The following is a 25,920-nucleotide window of genomic DNA, read 5'->3' on the forward strand; positions in this document are numbered from 1 at the left end:
TTCTCCTGAATTAGAAAAGGAAATGAAACTCAGACTTACAAGAACTGTGTGAACAGATATGTTTAGCTGAACTGTGAGGTGCCTCTGTTTCAGTAATACTTTTATCTACACAGTCTGATCTCTAGTTCAAATTTTGTCATGGTTTTAATTAATATAATAATCACCTATAACAATAATATTGATTAGCAACCTAATTATCTCATTTCTTTTTATCACAGAAAAGTGCTTCTTACCTTCTGAGAAGACAAGATGCCCAATTACAGGCCCAATCTTTAAAAGTGCTTCCTAGTTTGCTCCCATATATTGGGCATGGAAAGGAAGTCCTCTTGTTACTAGACATAATGTACCTATCAAATAATAACAGAAAACCTGATGAACTTTTTTTTAACTTTTATTAAAAAAGCAGAACAACTTCAATATTCAAATAACTTTTCAGTTTATGTGAAATATTAAAAAAATTGAGTTTTAATGTTTAAACTATGCTAAAATACTGTTGAATTGTAATGTTTTATAACACAGTAAAGATAAAAGAAAAACATAACACAATGAACAATGTTAGAAAAAAATTGATAAGAAAGAAAATAACTGAAAATTACTGTCTAAATTTCATTATAATAAAAAATAAAATACATACCTAGAGTGCTGCAAAGGTACCAAAATTTCTTGAACCTCTTCTGAAAACCTGTTCCAAAGACTACCACTTGGTCTCACAATTTGTGACAACTCTCCACTTTGACAAGTATATATCTGTAAGGTTTCCTGCAGTGCATAAGATGCACAGTCCTACAAAAAAAGAAAAAAATGTGTACTTTACATAAGAAAACAGTCATAAACACAGCATGAAAAACTTCAGTTCCAGAAAGAAAGAAAAACGTTAGGAAGTGGAGAAATAAAAATAACAATAAATACACACAATACCATATGTTTACTGTGAAAGGCCTACAGTATCATCAACGTGACTATGTTTACTGTGAAAGATATAAGGTATCACGTGTGACTGTGCTTACTGTGAAAGATATAAGGTATTATGTGTGACTGTGTTTAATGTGAAAGATATAAGGTATAACGTGTGACTGTGTTTACTGTGAAAGATATAAGGTATTATGTGAGACTGTTCACTGTGAAAGATATAAGGTATTATGCAAGACTGTGTTTAGTGTGAAAGATATAGAAGAAAGATATAAAGTATCACGTTGTGACTGTGTTCACTGTGAAAGATATAAGGTATTATGTGCAACCTTGTTTACTGTGAAAGATATAAGGTATCACGTGTGACTGTGTTTAATGTGAAAGATATAAAGTATCACGTGTGACTGTGCTTACTGTGAAAGATATAAGGTATCACGTGTGACTGTGCTTACCGTGAAAGATATAAGGTATCGTGTGTGACTGTGTTTACTGTGAAAGATATAAGGTATTATGTGTGACTGTGTTTAATGTGAAAGATATAAGGTATCATGTGACTGTGTTTACTGTAAAAGACCTAAAGTATTAAAAGGAATATGAGAGGATAATGGATGATGATTTCCTTGATAAACAAATCCCAATTCAAGGGGAGTGGAAGACTTGTAATATGCATGAAGAAAAGTTCACATACAAAGGGCAACACTAAATAAGAACAGTTAATCTTGTGAGAGATGGCAAGTACATTGAAAATACATTTTCAGTATAGGGAAAATTAAGACTTCTGATATGGTAATTATCTACTCTCACAATATTAGCTAGAATCTTACATTGATAACAAGGAGGGACCAGTGTGAGGATATGACAAAAGAATATTTTAAAATTATCTGAAGGATATCTTGAAATGAAAGAATCAGATCTTGAAGATCATAGAAAGGGGAAGTGGACCATTTCTGAGCCAGGGATACTCTTCATCCGATTATGGAACGTGTGAAATATAAGGGAAAAAAATGAGAGGAGTACATCAGAGTGAGAGAGAATGTGGCAAGAAAGTGGTCATAACCAATACTGTAACTCAATCTCAAAATAGGAAAGGCAGGTAAACAAAAGATACACCCCTAGGTGTACAGCAGCTTGGATGCAATGGACTACACATAGTAAATCAACTACTTTCAAAACATGCCCATGGGATACCAACATCCATGTGAGTGTAGAATAAAGAGCATACCCTCTTTACCTCAATCCCATGAAATGGGAATTGAAACCCACTCTAATTCCTGGGTATGACACTAGGATTAGATCTGAGCTATTGAATTGGTATCAACAGAATGTCTGTTGCATGTAATCAACTCCCATAACTGTGAAATGGGCCAGGACCATCCATAGACAATATCATACCCCTAATATTAAGATGAGAAAACAAGAAACAAGAGATAGCCAATGACAGAACCAGAACAATTTCACAAATCATTGCTGTGACCCACAGCCAAGATGGAGGAAATTGAGTTAGGAAGATAGTTAACTTGAAATATGTGTGAGAACTTAAGTAAATGAGTTCACTCTAAATTCAAAACCTTCTTATAGTGTAACAACATTTAGTTGAGAGTAGGATGACAGTTTCCAATAAAAGGGATGAATTACATCTTGATGTCTCATTCTGTTGTCAATGGTTATCATAAAGAGAAGAATATCACATCATCTACACCCATAAAATACCACCACCCTATTCTGTAATTGATTGGTTATTGTGAGTAACTCATTCAGCTGGGTGCCTTCAGGGTCAACCACCTCAGCAATTTGGAACTGGAGTTGTAAGGATGCCCATACTCCACTTGAAGCAAGGAAGGTGACAATGTGGTGGTGAAATCCAAAGCAGTATCACCACATAACCACAAAATCTTATTTTGAAAAATCAAACCATACTGAGTTATTAATTCTAGGAATGATTGGGATGGACAACAAACCCCTTCTGTTTTCCCATTCAGTCCAAGGGTGATACAGTCTGGGATGGGCTTGGTTATGAAACACAAAATATCATGAAAATCATGAACCTATATGTGATTTTGTGGAACACCCCATCTCAATGGTGAATGTGTGAAGCCATGGAAGATAAATTGAACACATCATGGAAGTACAGTGTGGATTTAAAGTTTAAAAAAATCCTGGTGTCTGACCACAGAACAGGATCAAAATAATGATGAATGAAAAGAAGACCTGTGAAAAGAAAAAAGGAAAGTATAAATAGAAACTTAACAGTCAGTCACACAGAATTGTGAAGAATGGCTACAGGTGGAAGATAAAACCCCAAACAAAGAGGAAACTGCAATATAATGGAAGACTTAGAATGGATGACAAAGGCAAGCAAGGGAAAAGTGAAATTGTCAGATCTGATAGGAGTATACCCAGAACAAATTCCAGGAGAAATAGACCAACTGAAACAAAAGATGGACCTAACTGGCAAAAAAAAAAGTAGGTAAAAGATCATGAACAGAGGAGGATTGCCAGAGGATAAAGAAAACTTATCCTGGTAGGAAGCAGTATGTCAACAAAGAGCTCTCACTGAGCACAGAAGCCTACACGGATAAAGTCAAGGGAAAGATGGAAAATGGAAGAAAAGGAGGAATCACCATCTCGAGCTGCTAACAATAATGCCATATCCCCAAAAGTGATAGAACCTTGTGAGCAGTAAATACAACCTTAAAAGAAAAAAGCTCTTCCAAACCTAAGCACTGTCAAATGAGAAGTGATAGTTCAGTAGAGGAGTGTAGAAGGAACCACATATGTCAAATGAGTATGTCACACGACGATTCGATGAGAAACGCATTGAAATCTTACAATTCCAAAAGTGGGGAGCAGAAGGTTTGTAGCATGTGTAAAGTTCACATATGTGAGAAAAGATAATCATTATGTTGGAATTTCATATTTTTTAGACCTAAATACAGCTTACTTACTAAGCTTGATAAATTATAGTGGAATTCTACAGTACTGATATTGTAACTTATGACTATTTTGTTTATTTAAACTGTATATTTGTTACCTGTAAATAACAGTATTGTAAATACGTATATAATGTATAATAATTGAAATGTGACTGTATTTTGCACAATCCTTTTCCACTACAACACAGTCAAAACAGGTCACTCTGTGGATAGTAAAATTAGTTCCATATAACTTAATACAGTAATATGACACATGTGCACTGCTTCACTGTAGCTTCTGTATTGTTAGGCATGCATGGATGAAAGGTTGTTATAATAAAAATAATAAATATATATGAATGTATAATGTTATAAGATTTAAGCTATTTAGTCTAAACATTTGTGTTTTCATGTTATACTCTGTTGTCATCCCAGAATGAAAAGGGCAAAATTATATATATATACACACACACACACACACATATTTTGTTTTTGGTTATGAAATCAGTAAAATCAACCAAACCTACACAGAGATTCATTAGTAAAAATAAAGGGCAAAACATAATGTTTTTCCTTAATAAACATTTGATAAGTTTTTGAATGTTATATTTTGTATGTGAAATTTGAAAATTTTCTGATGCATGAAAGTATTTTTCATCTCAAAATGTTGGATAAGAAACATGCAAAAAAGAAAAAGAAAAGCTTACGACTTCATAAAAAAAAACACAATATTTTGCATAACAAATCTTGTAATATTTATTGATAATATACCAAGTTCCATCAAGATATATTTATTAATTTAAAAGTAATAGCTTGAAAATTGTATCAAACACAAAATGATTATAAAGCCAGTCCCAGAGACTAAGCCTGTGTTAAAAAAAAGTCACATATACAATCAACATAGATTCGTTATACAGTACAGTTCTTGAATTCTGTGTACACCAAAAGGTCTCCTCAAGAATAATTACTTCTTGTTACAAACTTTAGATATTGGCACTTTATTAACAACCCTATAATCTCGAGTGTGTCTAATATTTTTCACTATCTACAAATACATGAAGCTCAACAGGTCTTTCACTCACAATAATGAAAAGTCCAAAGCAATATTGCAACTTTATCAATGGGTGCTTCAGAACACAGGATACAAACATTATCAGTCTACAAAGAATTTTATTTCAACACATTAAGTCTATTTGTAAGTAATGAATGAGCTTATAAAAGTGAAACCTGTTAGTCCTAAAATTATGCAGATGTAGCTTAACACTGTTTCAGTGAAGAAATTCCTTCACTTTTAGAAGTATATTCTCTTCTCTAAATACATTTCACTTAGAAACAAAAGTGACATTTCTATATTTTTGCCCTCCCAGAAAACTGATTTGCTGATTCCACACAAAATTCTATGTCCTGAACAATCTTAATGTTCCTACTGACTAGTGATAGTAGTGGATTTGTAAAGACAACACTGAGGTCTCTTCTCCCTGGTTTCACTCAATTTTATGCCACTAAAGATGGTTAGTTTATGTTTTCACTTCATGCTTTTTTAACAAAAAAAAAAAAAAAATTTCTGCTGGTGCCTGGCACACCTTTACTACTTCATATAGCTGGAAGGTCTTGTCTTAGGCTCCATGCAGGTTGGCAGAAGTTTATCAACTGTAGTAATGTTATTAACGGAGTTACAAAATGTTATACAGGGTGTTCAGAAAGTCACTGTGCAGTTTTGTAATTATATGTCTATTCAGTCTATTTCAAGCCAGCAACTGACATCAGTGTTTAGAAACAAAATAAGAAGGATCCAAGCCAACAGGGGTCACTTTTAATATTGTTTATAATTGTTATTCATATTTACCTCCTGTATTCTATATTGAAACATGTCTGTTAATAAATATACAAGTGCACAGTGACTTTCTGAACACCCTGTACAAATGATCTTTTGATAGTTTATTTATTCTATTTACCTGATGACGATTTAAAACTTTCTCCATTTACAGTGTGTTTCAGTGGCGAGTTATGATTGTCACAATCTGTATTTTGTTCAAAGCATATATACAATCCAAAATGGTATGCAGTATTTGAAATATATAAAAGCACATTCTGCTGTCATTCGTAAGTCCAGGATTTGGTAACACACCTTAAAATGTGGCTTATGTTTTGTTGCACTGAACTTCTTCACCCATTTGTATCCATATTTTGAAGACCACAGGAGATTCAAAACATGTTTGTCCATATTTCAGAACATCATGTTACAAACCATTTGTTGGGTAAGAAAGCAACTGGGTAATGTAAACTAAATGTCATATCTCACTGAATATCTAGTGATTACTGTGATCAACAATTTGTTTTGAGATTTCTGAAAAATTTAATATCTCATGTATAGTGAAAGAAATAAATGGCAAGGTTCATAGATAATTAAGATTATATTTTAAACTAATTTTTTTAAAATAAATGATTAAGTTTTAACAAATGAAAAACTTAAATTTAAGTAAAGTGAAAATAAAGTATTTTTCAAATCTGTGCAACTTTTGTATAGGTAGTCTAATTATTCTAACCATTTCTCATAAGTATGTCAATGTGAAATAAAACCAATAACACAGAGTCAAAAGACACACTTCAGTATAAAATAACCACTCACTTGTATTCTGGTGTCTTCAGCTGCTAGGAAAGACCTAACTAGCTCTTGAACCAAATCATAAGCAAAGTTTTCATCTTCTACACTTAAATAAAAAAATGAAGACTTTTGGTTCTCACTCAATCTCCTCATTTCTAATCTAAAAACAAAACAAAAGAAGATAAACATTTATTTAAGTTTCAACTCAAACTTCTCTACTTCAAAATAATCTGTATTCCTATATGTATTCTTGAGACAGCTAATATGGATATTAGAACTTTAATTAACATAAAGCACAGAAGAATATTTTGATCTTCTCATGTAATCTTCAGGTTAACAAAGAGAGAGTTTGCAACTGACTCTGCTTTATGTTAATTAAAGTTCTAATATCCATACCAGCTGTCTTCAGAATACATTTTACTTGAAGTGTGTTTCTCATCTTCACGAATGTATTCCTATATATTACAAATAACTTATGAACTGTTGTTTAGAGATGCACATAAATTATTCATGCAAGTTAATGTAAAAAAAAAAATAAAAAAATGAAGGGCTTTCCAACATCTTTTCTAAAACTTGTCATTTACTAGGATCTATTTTACTGATTTTAACAGATACACGAACTCCAATAAACTAAGTTTATTATATTTTGTAACAAAATAATTGCACTGAATACAATAAATAAACTGCAGTGAGTCCAATACAGCTAAAAAACAATAGAAACAGGTTACTGAATAAGTACTACTGAATTCTTCAGTCTTCATGTTCCCTTAATTATACTTTTTCAATTTCAGTGCAATAACAAGTGATATGAGCCTTGCATCTTTTTCCCTAAATACTGTTCTTTACCTGCAGTTTGCAACAAAATCAACTTGTATTTATTGAACACATTACTTCAACTTGCCAAAAGGATTGCTTTTAAACCTGACTGACTGCTTAAACATAAAATACATCACCATCCAAAATAATTCAGTAAAGTAGATTCAGTCATATTGTCATGAAAAACTTCCTTCACATTATTATGTACATAACCACTATTTTAGACTTTGTGATGTTTCTATATAATTGTATTTCATGACTGTTAAGCACTTTCTCATTTTATTATGGCAATTCCACCTAACAAAGAAATGGAAACTTTGTTAATCAAAACAACTTTGATATTTCTACATTGTGTTCAGTTGGTTGGTGTTTATTGGCACAAACCAACTAGACTATCTACACCAAACAAGCAGTAAAATCCCAAAAGGAATGTCTTATAAAAGGCAAAAAATAAATTAAATTAAAACAAAACAATGTCCAAAATTTGTCAAGAATAATAACGATCTAAATAGAATTAAAAAGGCAAATGGCCCATAATAAAGTTAAAGACATGAGGAAGTCGGACAGTGAACACCATTTCCAATGTCAAAGGTCTCTCTCATACTTGAAGGCACCTGCCACGGTAGTTTAGTTAGTTAGTGCCATCATTACAATCATAAGTTTGGTTTATTGTGACTTGAGTGTTACAAAGGCCACAAATTGGTGGCTCAGTTGCAGATGAAAGAAAATAATGAGTTAAAAAGCTGTGACCAATGCATAACCTAGTAAGGACAACTTCCCCCTCTCAATCATTTGGAGAAAAACCTTGGCAGGTTGTACAGAGACACCTTACTTTAAACCATATGCATAAATAGGAATAGAAGAATGGTTTGAAAGATATTTAGTAAAGAGATAGTACATTCAATTGGAAATATCTGCCTTCCTCAGATGACTCAAAGAAAGATAAACAAGTGGGAATGATAATAAGCTATTGCAGTATGGGCTGATCAGTGGAAACAGCAATGACATCCAATGGCACACCCAATTCTACCAGTGCACCTGAATATGAAGGCTAAAAAAGAAGAGTGGCAGACTGTCTATTCTAAAAGAGCACAGCTCACTGAGGAAGATAGAACCTCAAGGGAATGCTGTGGTAAGGATTAAAGTTTAATAGCATATTGCCAGAAGCAGGGCTGAAAAACCTGGACCTGGGCAATCACTGGAAAGAATGGTGGGAACAGAGTGAGGAGTAGACACTGACTTGCCAATTCACTTATCCAAAGAGGGCAAAATACTCTTCACATTGTTGGAAAATAAATCTTTCTGCACTCGCACTGCAGCAGTGGTACATAGTGCAGAAGCATATGTCTGAAATGGAGTTGGGGAAAAATAATTTCTGAGTTTCAAGCTAAATGTTGTCAACTGTTTTAAAACACTGTACCTCTTTCTCCTCCACCCACCTAAGACAAGGACAAAAGTAAAAGAGGTGACAACCACTACTTTTAATGCAATGTGGTTCCAGTTTGTACTCATATGCATTGTGGTCTTTGCCACCACAAAAAGTGCACGTCAAAGAACTACGATGTGATGTCTTTGAAATCAAAACTGCTGGCACTGAAAAAATCAGAGAGGGTTAGGAATATACCCACACCTTACAATTCAGGTAGATGTCAAGGCAGACAGATGTAACAATTTAAATGTCAAAATTACGACACTGGTTGGCAGCATAATTCTGTCCTTGCAAGTGAAGAAATGGCTGCACAACAGAAACTCCTTGGTTGGGGAAACAAGCAAGAATCTCCAACTCAGGAATGTTCTTCAAATTACTCTCAACAATTACTCCTTGTAAAGAATTCACAGTAGCAAGGGGGAGTAACATCAATGAGTATATCCCCAATGGCCTTAAAATTCAGGAGGTGTTCACTGTGTTTTGGGGTTGATATTTCCACAAAGATGTCCCCAAAACATAGCTTCTTGATGGACTTGGGAAAGCTAATATTCCACTCTAATCCCTTTTAAATGAAAATGGGAGACATATGCCCTAAGGATTAATCAGATAAAGAATGAAGGATTAAAAATTGTGCTACAAGATCTGATGGTTGTGGTGATTTTCAAGGATTACGGAATTCATAAGAGTGAGAGGAAGATTTACTACCCATTGACCCTGCCCACAATGGAGTCCTATGAGGCTACACGTTACAATGCTAAACAAGGACATTGCAGCTACACCAGGGTTTCATGAACATCATACCCAAACACCAACATCTGACACAATGTCCACAACACCTGTTGAAAACGTCCAAAACTGGTTCTCAGGTTAATCCTGGAAGGGGTCACCACAAGGCCACCCATCTACAGAAAGTAAACTAAAAATATGGAACCTTTCCTGGTAAGACCCCTTACCACACAAAAGAATCACACCAAGCACATAGTGTTCAGCCTTTAAATTTTCTTATACAATAATATCTATTATTTAAAACACAATCCATGAGTTAGGGAAACATTTATGGTGGGTTCATCCTTCTCTCAAAGTCTAAGAGTACAATACAAGATTTGGTTCTTCTGTTCTGTAAAGCCATTTTCTTTGCACTAGGGAGGGAACACTATACTTTACTTGTTGATTTAAGATAACTAAATGTGAGGGATGCAAAAAGAAAACACTTTTACTATTTTGTGCAAGAGGAACAAAATCCAGCCAACTGTCAAAAAAAGGACAGAGTGACACACATGTAGCTTATTAGATTTAGGGCATGTATCTGACTTTACTTTACATGAGTGCTTTTGAATCACATGTCAAAGTTAATTTCATTATTAGTATAGATGTATATGTAGATTTTACTAAGTAATAACAATAAACACATCCAACTTTTTGTTACTGATCATGTTTTTTATTAACCAGGAAATCACTGCTCATGGTCCTGCAAACAGTTGTGGATTAATGTTATAAAAAATAGCCCTAGTCATTCTTATTCCTCATATCAACTTCATTTAAGGTGGGTGTAGTGTTTTGTGTCTGTGACTGTGCTGTGCACATTGGAGGAGACACACTCCACTTCAGAGGTGCTACCTGGAAGGGCTGCAGCAGTTGTCACAAGTTGGTGAATTAGTGAAGAGAAATGTGTGATTTTATAAATGAGAACAGAATGTGATTATATGTAGTTCTTATTGGTGTCTTCTATCACTTCCTTCAGCTGGACAGAAGATTCATCAATATCAAGGCTGTACTATTTTGATGATCTCTATTCCACTCTTTTAAATTAATAATTTTTACAAATATTATTCATTGAATACGACTTTAATAGTATCTGTTCTTCACTGTATAAATAAAAGCATAAATATTCTTCACTTCAAAAAATGCAAAAGGATCAACCAGAAAGTGTTCTGGACTTGGAAGGATGTAAATAGGCCTTTACAGTTACAACATATCAAGAGTGTTCTTAAAATGAAAGAACCTACAACATCAAATTACTATGAAAGTGGTAAATTCAAAAGGACACAATGTTACATCCTGATGAAAATAATTTTGATTTTGAACACCTTTGGTAGACCTGTAACATTGCATCACCATGAAAGTTTTCTCAGCTCTAAATGTTACAAGACCTGTAATATTAGGTAGTCATAAAAGTGTTTTTGGTTCTAAACGATGCAAAAAGACCTGTAATAGTCATGAAAGTGTTCTTGGTTCTAAATGATGTAAGAAGACCTATAATGTCAAATAGTCATGAAATTATTTTTGGTTCTAAAATGATGTAACAAGACCTGTAATATCAGATAGTTATGAAAAGGTCATTGCCCTTGAAAGAAGCAGCAGGCTCTTCATTATTATATCTTCATGGAACTTTCCTTGGCTCAGAAAGTTGTAATGGGACTTGTAATGTTATGATTTCATTAAAGTGCTTTTGGATTTAACCCTCTCATCATGAATTCAGTTAAAATGACCAAACACATGACCTCTTTGTACTCATTTCAAGTCTTAACAAAACTTGGTAGTCTTTCAGTTAACATTACAAGTCTTTCACACACAACAAAATCATATTTTTTGAAGTATTTTTAACAAACTACAATAAAGGTTTGTCTGTAAATATATTATGTATTTGTTTTGAGGATGCAGTGTGTAAAGATTAAAAATATTTTTCTCCTCCAAAAAAGTTTCAGTATTCCTTTGTGCAATTTATAAAACCACTTAAATACATTTCAAATGTTTTTCCCAGAAAACTTCATATTTCACCTTTCATTTTCTCTACCCTATCTTAAAACCAGATCAGTCAGTTCGATTAATCTCCTAACCACCATTAAATAAAACTAAATTACCCTCTTTTATTCTTAGAATTGTAACATGAAACTACTTTTGTTTATCTGATGTAGTTTTAAGCTCATAATAGTGCACATACATTTATAATCAAATTTTGTTTTCTTGCACTTTGAACCTTTTCTAGCTACTATCTGTGCCATTATAAGGTTTAAATCACTTGGAGCACATGCAGTTCATTTGGGTGCCTTGTGAAACACTTTTATCATATTATTTATTTTACCTAATTTAGTCTTTACTAACCTAAAAGATCCCTACTTTTATATTTTAGTTACTTTTATAATAATAAATAACAAACAAACATGAAAATCAAGAAATAAAGTATTTACCAAAACTTCTTGTTTCTTGCTGTTGATTGTCAGTGAAACTTAAGCCTGTTTTTTATACTAATGGTAGTAATGCACTAAACAATTATTATTTATTTAAATAATATACTGAAGATCACAGATTAACTATGCGACAAGAGACTTTACAATTTTATCCAAGCTAGTCATTGTGATTCCTGTGGGAACCAAAGTTGTATTATAAGTGAAATTCATGCCAACCTAATCAAAACATAATTTAACACATCAATTGACAAAAGAAAAGCTTGACTTTCTACTATCTACAAGTAATATGTAATTAAATGTAAGAGAGAATTAGTAACAAATTCTGAAAAGGAGGATGTGACAGATGGCAAGGGAGGATCTGATTTTCTATTTGATAGCTCTGTAACCAAATAAAATTGAAAGTAGCAACAATCACAGTTAGTGAGAGATTTGTTTTAGAATTTCGCACAAAGCTACTTGAGGGCTATCTGTGCTAGCCATCCCTAATTTAGCAGTGTAAGACTAGAGGGAAGGCAGCTAGTCATCGTCACCCACTGCCAACTCTTGGGCTACTCTTTTACCAACGAATAGTGGGATTGACTGTCACATTATAACGCCCCCATGGCTGAAAGGGCGAGCATGTTTGGTGCGAATGGGATACGAACCCACGACCCTCAGATTACGAGTCGTACGCCTTAACACGCTTGGCCATGCCGAGCCGTTAGTGAGAGAAACAACAATTTTATAGTAAGTACTTTAAGCTTAATTTTGTACTTTTTCAAGGGGTGGTGGGTAAAACAGAGAAGAGAAGGAAGAATACTTAGGGAAAATTCAGGATGTTTTTAATATTACCTTGTAGAATTAAGAACTTAAAACTTACATACTATTAAAATATGGATTACTAGTCAAGTTCTTATGTTATAATAATTGTTGTATCATAAACAAAAGCAGTTTAGTAAAAGTTTGAATGTAAGACACTAAAACTTTGTATCATGTGCAGTAAAGGACACCAGGAGTGAAATAGGGTCGATTTATATGACCAACCATGTGACCTCTTTGTACTTGTTTAAAATCTTTTTAGATTAAATACTTTTAACTTTCAATATAGTGTGTATATCTTCACAAAATATGGCAGTGTTTAATTTTATATTGTAAGTCTTTAACATACAAATATATTATATTTTTAGAAGTATTTCTAATAAAATAAAATAAATATTTGTCCATAAGTATATTGAGTATTTTTTTTATTTTTAAAGTCCGTGTGTCAAGTAATTTTCACATCTAAATTAAAAATACTTTTCCTTATCTCAAAGTCTCAACATTCCTTTATTTAATCCCTAAGACTTCCTAAATACATTTAAAACTGTTTCTTTTCACAAAATTTGATAATATATGTATATTATTTCTCTAACCCACTTCAAAATGAGATTGGTAATTACGATTAACTGTGCAACCATAAAAATAAAATAAAATCTGAATTACCTACTTTAATTTCTATAATGACTTCGTATAGTAATATAACAACCCATTTGTTTATCCTAATTAGCTTTAAGTTTGTAACAATATGCATTTATTTATATTTAAATTTAATTGTTTTATTGATTTTTGAGACATGACTTACTACTCTCTGGATGCTTATAAGTTGTAAATAACTCTGGGAATGTGCAGCTCCATCATGCTATTGAATTACATTACCAACGAGCTACTAAAACTAGTAAAAGCAGCTTACATGTGAGCCTCAAGAAGCATCTTTATTTTATTATACATAAAAATAACCATGAAAACAAGAAATAAAATACATCACAAATATTTTTTGTTTGCTCTCGGTTGTTAAAGAGAGTTAACCCTAATTTTTGTATACTATTTATTCATTGTATTGCAATTAATGAGTTTTATTTAATTAAATACTACTCCAAACAATATAAACTAATAACATGCAAAAAGTATACAAATTCCATTACCCCTCAAAATTTTTCTGGCTTTTTGACTAGAACAATGGTCATTACAAATTAATCCAAGCTAGTCATTAAATTTCTTAGAGGAACATTGTTCATACTCTGAGAGAAACTGACATTTAACTGTTCAGAATAGAATGTTATACAACACGGCATTTGACAGATGAAAACCTTGAGTGTCTGCTGGTTATAGGTAATATATAATTAAATGTATGAGTGAACTACTAATGAATTATGAAAGAAAAGATGTGATGGGTGGGTGTGGCAGAATGGGTCTGATTTTATATTTGATAACTCTGTAACCAAACAACGTTGAGGACTATAATAAAAGTGGTTTACCTGAGCAATGACAATTTTATGGAGAAATGTTTATGTACAATTTCATACTTTTTTAAAGGATGATGACAGGATAGGAAAAATTCTGTATTTTTCAAATATTACCTTATAGAGTTAAGAACTTAAAACTTATATGCTATTAAAATATAGATTATTAGCTAATATTTTATGCTATTCTAATTGGTATAACATAACCATAAAGTTATTTAATAAACATTTTAATGTGTGACACTAAACCCTCGTGTTATGCACTGTAAAAAATACCTCAGTGGATAGGGTAAAAGGATGCAATGGGATACATAGCATAATATCCTCATTAAAATGTTTTTTGCTCTGAAAGATGCAGTAGGGTTTATATTATTACATCTTCATGAAATTGTTTGTGGCTCAGAAAAATGTAAGAGGAACTTTGTTCTAAAGGATGCAACAGGACCTGTAAATCAGATCTTTGCGAGTGTATTTGACTCTGAAAGATGTAAAAGGTCCTCTAACATTAATAGAGAGTGAGAGTGCTCTTTACTTTCAAGTATGTGACAAGAATTGTTTACCTCACCATGATTCTGAACAATCATCAGATCAACAGGAAATTGCTCTTTACTATAAAAATTTAATATAATATCTAGCATTAAATTTTTAAGCAATCGTACACTGCTCTAAAGTGCAGATCTGTTATTAATTCATACCAACTATCAGTTAAATGCTCTTTTATTAGATATAAAAAAAAGTTTGTACAGAATTGCTCTATCATAGAAGAAAGAGAGAATATTAAACATTTATCTTATAAAGATATAACAGAATATAATCCTCAAAGGTAAAGTGCACTAGTAGATGTATCATTAATATTATATTTTCATAATGTGTATTACTAAAAGTGTTTTAGTACAAAAAAACATTAATATATTTATGAAAGCTTTAACTGCACCTACAAAAATGTTGATCTTTATTTGTGTCTCTAACACAGATGCTTTGTTTTTGTTTTAAGATATTCACAGAAACTTATTCATTGGCCATCTGCACTAGACACCCACAATTTTTTAACTGACAATTTTGAGGAAAAACAACTAGTTATCAAAATCCACTGCCAACTCTTGTCTGACTACTCAGTATGATTTGGTTGTCATGCTTACAATGCATGCACAGCCTCAAAGTGTAAAGCACGATTTTTATTTCTAGTAGCATATGCATAAAAAGTCAAGCATATTAACCAGTAATCTAAAGTTGTAAAAAAGAATAACATAAATAAATATGAACTTCATACATACCTGTTTTCAACAACTAAAAAGTGGAATATAGTAGCAACTCCTTGTGGGTGAAACTGAAGAAGGGGCAGTAAAGCAGTCATCACCTGGTTAAGAAGGGATCCAAGAGATTGCAATTCCACACTGACACAAAGAAACAAAAGGTTAAATTCTGTATTATATAATTTTTTAATGATTAGTCATACTTTCATATGCCTGAACATGCAACTATGACCAAATCCCTAAAACCATGATATTTTATGAAAACTGAAATTAGGATGCCATATTATAAATATGCTAATAAAAAAACTAAAAACAAAAACATAAACATGTAATGCACATAAACAGCACTTATGAAAACCAGATTTTGAGTGAGAACTGATAACAAAAAATGGACAATTTCTATTTTGGTCCTAAAATATGTTATAGATTCTTAACTTTTAACTCTTTCAACATGGGCTCGGTCAATTTGACCAACCATGTGACCTCTTTGTACTCATTTAAAATCTCTTTTGACATAATACTTCTAACCTTAAATAATAGTGTGCATATCTTCCCATAGTTTGGCAGTTTTCAGTTAATGTTATAAGTGTTACACAAACAAGAAAAATATTTTTAGTGAAGTATTTTCAATAAACTAGAGTAAAGATTTGTCAGTGAATATATGGATCACTCCATTTGCAAAGTAATTTTTATGTTGAGATTAAAATACTTTTCTTAATCTCAAAATTCCAAATTTCCTTTGTGTCATCCCAAAACCTTTATAGACATTTTAAATGTTTGTTTCCAGTAACTATTTACATTTCATCTGTTATTTTCTCTACCCTAACTCAAAATGCGATCAGTCATTTTGGCTGACCTGGTAACTGTAAATAAAAACCTGAAATTTACATATACCTGTTAAGAACAGAATGTAATATATCATTTGACACATAAAAACCTTAATTTCCTATTGTTTATAGGTAGTATGTAGTTAAATGTACAAGAGAACTATTAACATATCTTGAAAGAGAGGGTGTGACAGGTAGGTGTGGTAAAAGGGGTTTTCTATTTATATCTCTGTTATCATGCAAAATTGAAGACAATAAAAATATGGTTTGCCTGAGCAATAACAATTGTATAGTGAGTAACGAATGTTTAATTTCTTAATTTTTCAAAGAATTGTGAAAAAATAAAGATGACAAGATACTTAGCAAAAATACATAATGTGTGTCATACTAAGGGAAATTCAGAATTTGAGTTAACATTGTCTTGTAAAAGTAGGAGCTTAAAACGTATACTGTTAAAGCATGGATTATTAGCTGCTTATATGCTACATTAATTGGTACAACATAAACAAAAATTAGTTTAATAAAATATTGAATGTAAGACACTAAAACTTTGTGTCATGGTCAGTGAAGAATACATGGGTCAAATGAGTTAATAGTTACTGAAGAGATGAGATAGACAGATGGAATCTTACCTTCACATTATGACAACGAGATAAGTAGACTGATCCTAACCTTCATACATAACTAAAAGACAGATTTTTTACATTTAAGATCGCCAGGAAAGTTTACAGATTTCAACCACTACAAATCATTCAACTTCAGTAAATTAACTTCAGACATTGAATATCTTTGTTGATAAAAGTCAGCTTGTAAGCAGTGTCAAGCCATCCAAAATAAACAACTGGCTAGCTCAAGCAAAGTGTAACAATATCAACTCAAAATTAATTTGCTTGTCATGGACCTGGACTGTCAATACAATATTCAGTTCTAGACAGATAGAAAAGTCAGTATAGTTTATAAGTTTTAAAAATTCTTGTATATTGACTAATATTTGCAATAGCTACTATCACAAACCGTAGTTATTGTTTTTGTTGTTGTTTGTATATTAAAATATATTTGTGTTAAGAAAATTGTGTGTATCAATTTTGTTAGCAAATATCATAAATTTGATACATATCAAAATTCAATTAACTTCTAAATTAAAATTTCACATGAGAAATCCTTATAACATCTAGTTAGCTTTACCAAATGTTTCTTAAGAAGAAATATTTTATTTCATGTCCATTAACAAATTTCTACATGGATTCAGTCGATTTGACCAATTTCGTAATCACCATATAAAAATACAAAACCAATATACATTATGCTTTTTTTTTACTCAAGAATGACTACAGATTACAAAACATAAATGTTTAGACACAACTGCTTAAATCTCATGACATTATACATTTATATAGATTTACTATTTTCATAATATTGACTTTTCAGCCTGTTTGGCTAACAATTCAGAAGTTACAATGCCACAGTGCATGTTTGCTAATGTTAATGTATCCAATAATATAAAACTGACCTTTAGGTTTTACAAAGTGACCTATATCATCTGCATTTTAGTGGACTAGTATTTGGTAAAATACAGTCATATACAATTATTATAAATTGTATATTTATATAGAACATTACTATTTAAAAACAAATTTTCTTAAACTAATTTATCTCAAAACGTAGAGCAGTAAATAACAAAGTAAGCAAACAATTATCAGTTTTAGTTACAACCTATGTCCTCATTGCTGTTTGTCTTAGCTTGCTAAGCCTTCAGAAATGTCCCATGTGGAGGTTATGAAACAAAATTTTCTTTTTTGATATTTTATATGTACATTAGAACAATCAAACAGTTATAAATTACTACACTGATAACATAGAATTCCATTATAATTTATCAAGTTTAAAAACTAAACTGTATTTGTATCAAATAAAACAGGAAATCTAGAACAGGCTAAAGACTCAAATTAGCAGCATGAAGGTTTGTTTCGAAAGAAAGAGAGGACACCATCACATTTGAAAATGGCTAGGAAAATCATTAAAAAAATATTCTGAGCTTCTGATTGTTTTTTCAGATCATATATAGAAGTAAATGTATATACAAGACCATTTCTCAAAATGAAAAGGTACGATTCAACAAATATTGTTATAGTTTAGAAAATTAAAAGGATAAAAGTGTTGTTTTTTTTTATTTTAGCTTATCCATTTGAGTTCCTAGTTGGTACATCTACAGACGTTGTGTTTTTACATCACAAGCATTTAATTTGAACCAGTGCTACATTCAACACAACACAGAACATATAAAAATTGAAGTTTTGGTGTATTTGTTTAATACTTACTTTTAAACTACAAAATTAAATACTGTATAATATCAAAATTTGAATTATAATCTACAGTTTGATACCAGAAATAGAGATAAATTCATAAAACTGTATTTCAATAAAATTTTGAATGCAACTTAATAAATGTAATAACATGGCCTTTGACATGTGACCCATCTGAAAAGGGTTAATAAAAGTCATATTATTCCCTGCACAATGCAATGCAATACTGACTAATCACAAGTACACACTCCCAATAGATGTGAAAGATAAGTCTACAAAGATCATAAACACTTAAGACAACAAACCACATCAAATCAAAGTAGACGTTATTAAAGAAATATTTATAAAATATTAGACACAATGAAAGAATATTATTTTCAAAATTGTTTTTTAGAGTTTTCTACACTTTTACCATTTTCAAGACCCTATGGAATCAATAAAATTATAAAAAAATGTGTTTAAGTTAAGAAATTTCATTAGATAAGTAGATTAATTAAAGTTACTTTTCTTGCAATTGCAAAGTAAAGAAAATATACTTATGAACAAAAGTGTTCCAGGCTTGAGTACAAATTTGAGGGAAATCTTCCTCAGTAAAATGAATAGCTATCTTTAGAGTAGCCATCACTTTCATCCTCACTGCAGTAATGTGCTTTGGACCCATTAGCTCCATAATAGAATTTAAACTTCCTAATGCCTAAAATAAATGAGAAAATTAGTTTTAGATATAAAAGTTCTCTTTATGTATTTAATGAATTTTGAGCAGTTGTAAAGTTCTAGATTTTTTGTTTTATGAAAAAAAAGTGTCCAGGTTTTAAACATGAAAACTCAAATATATACTACCAAAAATTAAGCACATAAGTGTCATACAGTGACACTGGTAAAACTTCTTACGTTTGTTTAAAATAAACCTGTCCAACAACAGTAATTAAATGAAATTTCTGATGATATAAAGATAGGGATGTTGCAGCTACAGTTTACATTTTAAAACTCGATACACTTAAGAGAAACTGCTACAATCTCTATACAGAATAACAAACATTTCATGTTTGCAAAACTACAAAAAATTCATTGATGTTGTATCACTAAGTTTAATACTAGCAAGTCAGTTCTTTAAAAAACCTTAGAAACCAACAAAATTTCTTAATATTTCATTAATGTCCACAATTAGTTAAACAGGATGGAATACAATTATGTAACTACTCAAAATATTGTCCAATATTTGGATGTGTTGTTCCTACAGGCAAGCTTATCAATCCTTGTATGTAATGTATTTAGAGGTAGGAAATAATTAAATGTAAGCCTAATACTACAATATGAAGCTGATTGGTTCCATATATAAAGCACAAACCATATTCAAGAAACACTTCTATGGGTAAATGGTACATACCAGAGTACTGACCATTAGTGACAAAACATGCACCATACTCTAATTAACTCTAAAAATAACATATCCAAATATCCTACAAAATTAAACTATATTTTCTGTGAATAGATAACTGTGTTCCATTCAGTATTAAGTCTATAATTTTTTTTTCCTATGATAAATTCATGGGAGGATAACGATGAAGAAAGAGCTCGTTCTTTTATTGGAGCTAAGATGGTTAACTTCATCACCTTCATCCAGCATGATCAACTCTAGTTCTTATAACGTACAACCTATAGTTACTATTTTGGATGATTACATCAGTTTCAACAATTCTTAGGATAAATGATACATAACTGGAACAGCACCTTACTAACATACAGACTTTTACTTTCAACCATAAGAGCTTTGTCCAACTGTATGAGTCAAATAATGGGATTCACGGTTACTTTCATAACAAACTCACAACTGAAAGCATGAAGAATGTTCAGTAGCATTATATGTCAAACCCTGGACCCTACAAGCTAACCACTGGGCAATGCCAAGCCTGTATTATTCATACAGGGAGTCTTTGCTCTTTCATAAATATTTATTTACATAAATTTCACTTTCATATTTTCAATATGACTTTAAGATTATAAAGTTTTTTTTACTAAATAATGATAACAATAGTTTAACTTAGAAAACCAATAATAAACAAACATGTGATATACATAGAATTTTATGGAACTGACTTTACTTTCTTTTAAGATAAATAAAATAAAATATACAAATGAATCACAAAACTTTCAAGCAATAAATTTAAATTTCCTAATTATCATGTAATAAAACACCTACTAGTTTCTTTTCCTCTAATGGAAAATTTGCATTAAGCAACTGGGAATCAAAGAAAGCAAGAAAACCCAAAAGTCGTGACTGTAAAAATTTGGCCTATGGATTAAAATAAAGCAATCAATTAAAGGTTATAATAACTTTTTACTGATTTAAAAATGAATTTCAATTCCTCTTCACAAAAGTTAACAAATACCAACTTATTTTATTAATGAAGCTATTTGCTCTGGTTATGTTTCTTACTCTACTTTTAGTTGTGTTGTAAAAATTATACCTGGTACTTATTTCCTACATATACAATATTACAATAATTGCTGTAATATAATGTTTAAGTATATAATTCTTAGGTAAATATACTTCTGACAACTTTAATTCTCATAAAGATTGCGAGCTCACAATTCCCGTAGCTTGTAATTATTAAAATTGCTTTACTTGAAAGCATGTCCATATTACAGTTACGAGAAGTCCGTTTGTGGCCCCTGACTCAAAAAGTTTGTGCACCACTGCTGTAAATACTTTACTCTGAACAATGCTAAACTTCTGTTATGTTAACCTATAATTTCCTTGTATAAATACCAGAATTTTTAAAGTCAGATACAAGTAACTGACCAATATGACTCATCAAGAGTAAATAACTGACAAATTTTACTCAGAAACAATCATTTGGAATTTTTCTGGATACTTCAAGTCTCAAGTTTTTGAGAAATATCAATATTCAAGGTGATTCTCAATTCACACTTTATTCAGCCAGCCTTTTAAATTTATTACTTTCCATACATGGCTGCATGCTTTTAATATATTCTGCATAATGTACTGTATTAAAAAAAGTGCAAATATTTTAGTTTATAATGTAAAGATTTAAAACAAAATTGTCATCAAAGTACACTAGATGTGAATTCTCCTAGATGTTTCATTTTTTAACGTTTTCAAAGATTTATAAAAGTTTCTTACACACCAAACATTCACAAATACTTTTTTTTAATTTATATTAATTAGATGAAGTTCTAAAACTTAGGTTTCTTTTTAAATATTTAAGTAGTTTTACTTATTCAATTAGCTCTCAGGAAATTAGAATTTTACTAAAAGTAAATATATTAAACAAGTGGTTATTACTGATACTTCTTCACTTAATATTAACAATTCCATTTACTTTGAATGGCCATAATGTTTATTTTAACTAACAATTCAACATTAACTGTCCACAAAAAAGGAGATACAGGGAAAAATCTCAGTCAAGATGCTACCAAAAGAAATTCCAACTAAACTTATAATAGTTTGATACAGCATGTCAGTTTTTATTTATCTTTATTGAGATATTTGCCCAAAATTTACATTTTACAGCACAGAATCAGATTTTTTATTTGTTGTAGATATGTAATGCAACTTTTTTAAGTATTTCAAATTTCAACTGTAGCCATTACTATATCTTCTGGTTTTGTAATAGGCTTTGTTCCATCATAACTTTCATCTTTCCATGCCAACATTGCAAGTCCACTAAAGACTTGTTCATAGTGAGTGCTGATGTGAAGAAGTAATTCATTATGTATTCTCTGGTAATCACATCTCAACAAGCTGCCTATCTCAATATTAGTCTCAGTTTAAAAATAAGAAATTCTGTTATAATCAAAGTCAGTTTAAATTAGATTTTATTAAATTAATACCATATATCTCACAGAGATACAAGTTTTTACAAAAATCTACTGAAGCGAATCCCATGCTTTCCCATATAATAATATGTGAAAAAAAACAACCGAGACTTTAATTCTAAGTATTTAATTAATTGAGTCAAAAATGTAAATAATGTATGGAACTGCAGATATAAAATAACATACAGTATTGAGAGACTACAAACTTTGACCTTCCTTCTCCCATAAACATCTTACTTCTAAACATTGTCATACAAATTAAATTTGCCAAATACCAGTATTATGTTAAAAGTGTATTAGTATTGTTTGTTTTTTAATAAAGTGCTGTATAAATACACAATTATATGGCTAAGTAATAGCAAATATAAGCCAAAGTTGAATGCAAGTAGTACTTACCTGAACATAGGTGAGTGCTTTTTCCATTTCTTCTTTAGAGCAGTGCTGAACAAGGTATGAAAATATGTATTTAAAATGGTTCATTAAGAGTTCTTGCTTCTGCATTCTCATCTGTTTGGCCAGTACTTTCAGCAACATTGAAGCTTCAGGAGAAGCTTTAGTAGCAAGTGGAGGCAACATGTAGCGTAAAGTGCTCTATTATTCGAAAAGCAACATGGATGTACAAGTGATTTCTAACAGTGATAACAATGTATATATTTCAGTTTTAAAACTACATATACAGCCTTTCCCATTTTAAACCAAAGACTAACATACATATTTATGTGCTTGTTTTACACTTTCAATAAACAATACATTATAAACATGAGCTACTAAATACTTTGATCTTTACATATGTAACAGGTAAAAAAATATATGTATTTTAAATATGTATTTAATATAAAATAAAAATAATATATAATATAATATAAAATATGTATTTTAAAGTGATAAGTACTTTTTTTGATAAGAAATTGATACAAATATGAGAAAAACAACAATAAACACATGAAACGAGAACAAATTAAAAGTCACAATACAAGAACAGCCAACCAAGAAGTAATAATTCAGTGAAAGAGAACAGAGGGAGTTGCACATATCAGGAGCATGTGTGTTGCACTACTATTGGTGGGAAGGTTGTCACATGATAATCTGCATGCAAGACACACTTTACCATTTAACTGTTAGGCATGCTTTTTTTTTACATATAGATAAAAGCACCAAACTATTTATTGATGTGAGAGGAAGTAATGTTTGGTATTGGAAGAATAATCATGAAACAACTCTGGTACATCAAAACTAAGGCAATTTTCAGTTTGTTTTATTCTTACCCAAATCCAAGTCTGAATACTAAGCAAACATATGATTTTGTATCATAACTGTTATATAGATATGATACAAAATCATATAGATCTGTGTTAAAATTTCATAATTTTCATTTTTCTCCACTAATTTGAAAATGATAGAATGTGTAAAAAAGAATTTTTGGCATAAACACTGTAATCATAGGTAAAATCATTTTAATAATTCACAATAAACATTCAATAAAACTTACAAAATTTGATATATTTCTGTATTTATATTAATATTCATTATTTCAATGCCAGAAAGAAATAAAGAGCAAACATCACAACAGAAATTTCTTACATATATTTTGTGTATTTTTTCATTTTATACTTAAAAGTAAGACAATAAAGCATTGTAACAGAAATGTTTAAATTTACATAGGGAAATACACTATCAAGATTTTAACAATCACAATTGAATAATAAAGATACACCACATGGCCAAAAGTAGGTGAATACCCATATGTGCTTGTTGAACATTTCATTCCAGAAACATGGGCATTAATATGGAGTTGATACTGCCTTTGCTGCTATAGCAGCCTCCACAGGAAGGGTTTTCCCTAGATTTTGAAAGATGGCTGTGGGAATTCACTCCTATTCAGTCACAAGAGCAAGAAGGCCTGGCTTGCAGTCAGCATTCCAATTCATCCCAAAGTTGTTCAGCAGGGTTGATGTCATGGCTCTGTGCAGGCCAGTCAATTTCTTCAACATCGACCTCAGCAAACCATGTCTTTATGGACCTTGCTTTGAGCATGGGGCATTGTAATGTTGGAAAAAAGGGGCCTTCCCCAAACTGTTGCAAAAATTTTGGAAGCACACAACTCTAGAATGTCATTGTATGCTGTAGCATTAAGACTTCCTTTCACTGGAACTAAAGAGCCTAGTTTAAACCTTGAAAAACAGCCCCAGACCATTATTCCTCCTCCACAAAATTTTATGCATTCAGGCGGGCATTGTTTTCCTGGCATCTGCCAAACCCAGATTCGTTCATCAGACTGCCAGATAGTGAAGCAAGATTCATTACTCCAGAAAACGTGTTTCTACTGATCCAGAATCCAATGGTGGTAACTTTACACCACTCCAGCCAATGCTTGGCATTGCTCATGGTGACCTTACACTTGCATGTGGCTGCTCGACCATGGAAACCCATTTCATGAAGTTCCCAATGAACAGTTCTTGTGCTTGCATTGCTTACACAGGCAGTTTGGAACTCAGTAGTGAGTGTTGCAACCGAGAAAAGACAATGTTTATGCGTTATGCGCTTCACCACTTGGCGGTCCCATTCTGTGAGCTTCTATGGCCTACCTCTTCATGACTACAGTTTTTTTTCTTCTAGACGTTTTCGCTTCACAATAAGAGCACTTACAGTTGACCAGGGCAGCTCTAGCAGGGCAGAAATTTGACAAACTCACTTGTTCGAAAAGTAATATCCTATGACAGTGCCATGTTGAAAGACTCTGAGCTCTTCAATACAACCCATTCTACTGCCAATGTTTGTCTCTGGAGATTGCATGGCTGCATGCTTGACTTTATTCACCTGTTGGCAACGGGTGTGGCTGAAATAGCTAAACCCACTAATTAGAAGGGTGTCCGCATACTTTTGGCCATGTAGTGTGTATAACAAATATAGAAAATCACAACTCACTTCAAAGGTTCTTCTCCTTTAATGTCATTGCTAGCTCTCTTTCTTTTGGTGGATAACCTACTTGTAGATGGTTGATGTTGAACAGGTTTTCCTTGAATTGTGGGATTATGAGCAGACAACTGCTTGAGCTCTTCTCTTTGTATATATAATAATGCAGTCTTGACACACTATATATAAACACACACATATTTAATTACAATAATAATTAAGAATATGTAAATTGAAAGAAAAATAAATCACAGAAACTTAAATTATATTTTTTAGAAAGAACACTGTGCAATATTTGAAATGAAGAAACCCAAGTAACAAAAAAAATTTGATATTAATGTAACCTTATCTTTAAACCACAGTACATATGCACACAATTAAGCTCAGTCAATTGGAACAACCACATGACCTCTTTGTACCCATTCAAGGTCTTTATAGCTTTAAATACTTCCAATTTTCAATAGTGTACATATTTACAAAATTTTGCACACTTTCGGTTAACATCATAAATAATATTTTTTTTTTTTTTTAGTGAAGTAGTTTTAGTAAAATAAAATAAAGATTTGTCCACGTTTATATTAACCAACCTCATAACCACCAAAACAAAATCAAATTATATTAACCAACCTCATAACCACCAAAACAAAATCAATCTAAACTATTTTCT

The 25,920-nt window shown here is 31.4% G+C and overlaps 1 protein-coding gene across 1 annotated transcript in view; it reads right to left on the reverse strand.

The window, feature by feature from the left end:
- Nucleotides 1–25,405, reverse strand: part of LOC143242293 (serine/threonine-protein kinase ATR-like) — an 81,956-nt gene extending 56,551 nt beyond the window's left edge. Inside the window, exons 1-8 of the mRNA XM_076485655.1 lie at nucleotides 25,266–25,405; nucleotides 22,737–22,931; nucleotides 20,701–20,793; nucleotides 19,037–19,194; nucleotides 15,392–15,511; nucleotides 6,451–6,586; nucleotides 635–783; nucleotides 234–347 (exon numbers count right to left, since the gene is read on the reverse strand). Coding sequence (XP_076341770.1) covers nucleotides 234–347; nucleotides 635–783; nucleotides 6,451–6,586; nucleotides 15,392–15,511; nucleotides 19,037–19,194; nucleotides 20,701–20,793; nucleotides 22,737–22,916 — 950 coding nt within the window. The 5' untranslated portion in view covers nucleotides 22,917–22,931; nucleotides 25,266–25,405. The remainder of the gene's footprint in view (nucleotides 1–233; nucleotides 348–634; nucleotides 784–6,450; nucleotides 6,587–15,391; nucleotides 15,512–19,036; nucleotides 19,195–20,700; nucleotides 20,794–22,736; nucleotides 22,932–25,265) is intronic.
- Between the last annotated feature and the right edge of the window lie 515 nt (nucleotides 25,406–25,920).

Source organism: Tachypleus tridentatus, unplaced genomic scaffold (genome assembly GCF_004210375.1).
Source record: "Tachypleus tridentatus isolate NWPU-2018 unplaced genomic scaffold, ASM421037v1 Hic_cluster_2, whole genome shotgun sequence".
Taxonomy (NCBI): domain Eukaryota; kingdom Metazoa; phylum Arthropoda; class Merostomata; order Xiphosura; family Limulidae; genus Tachypleus; species Tachypleus tridentatus.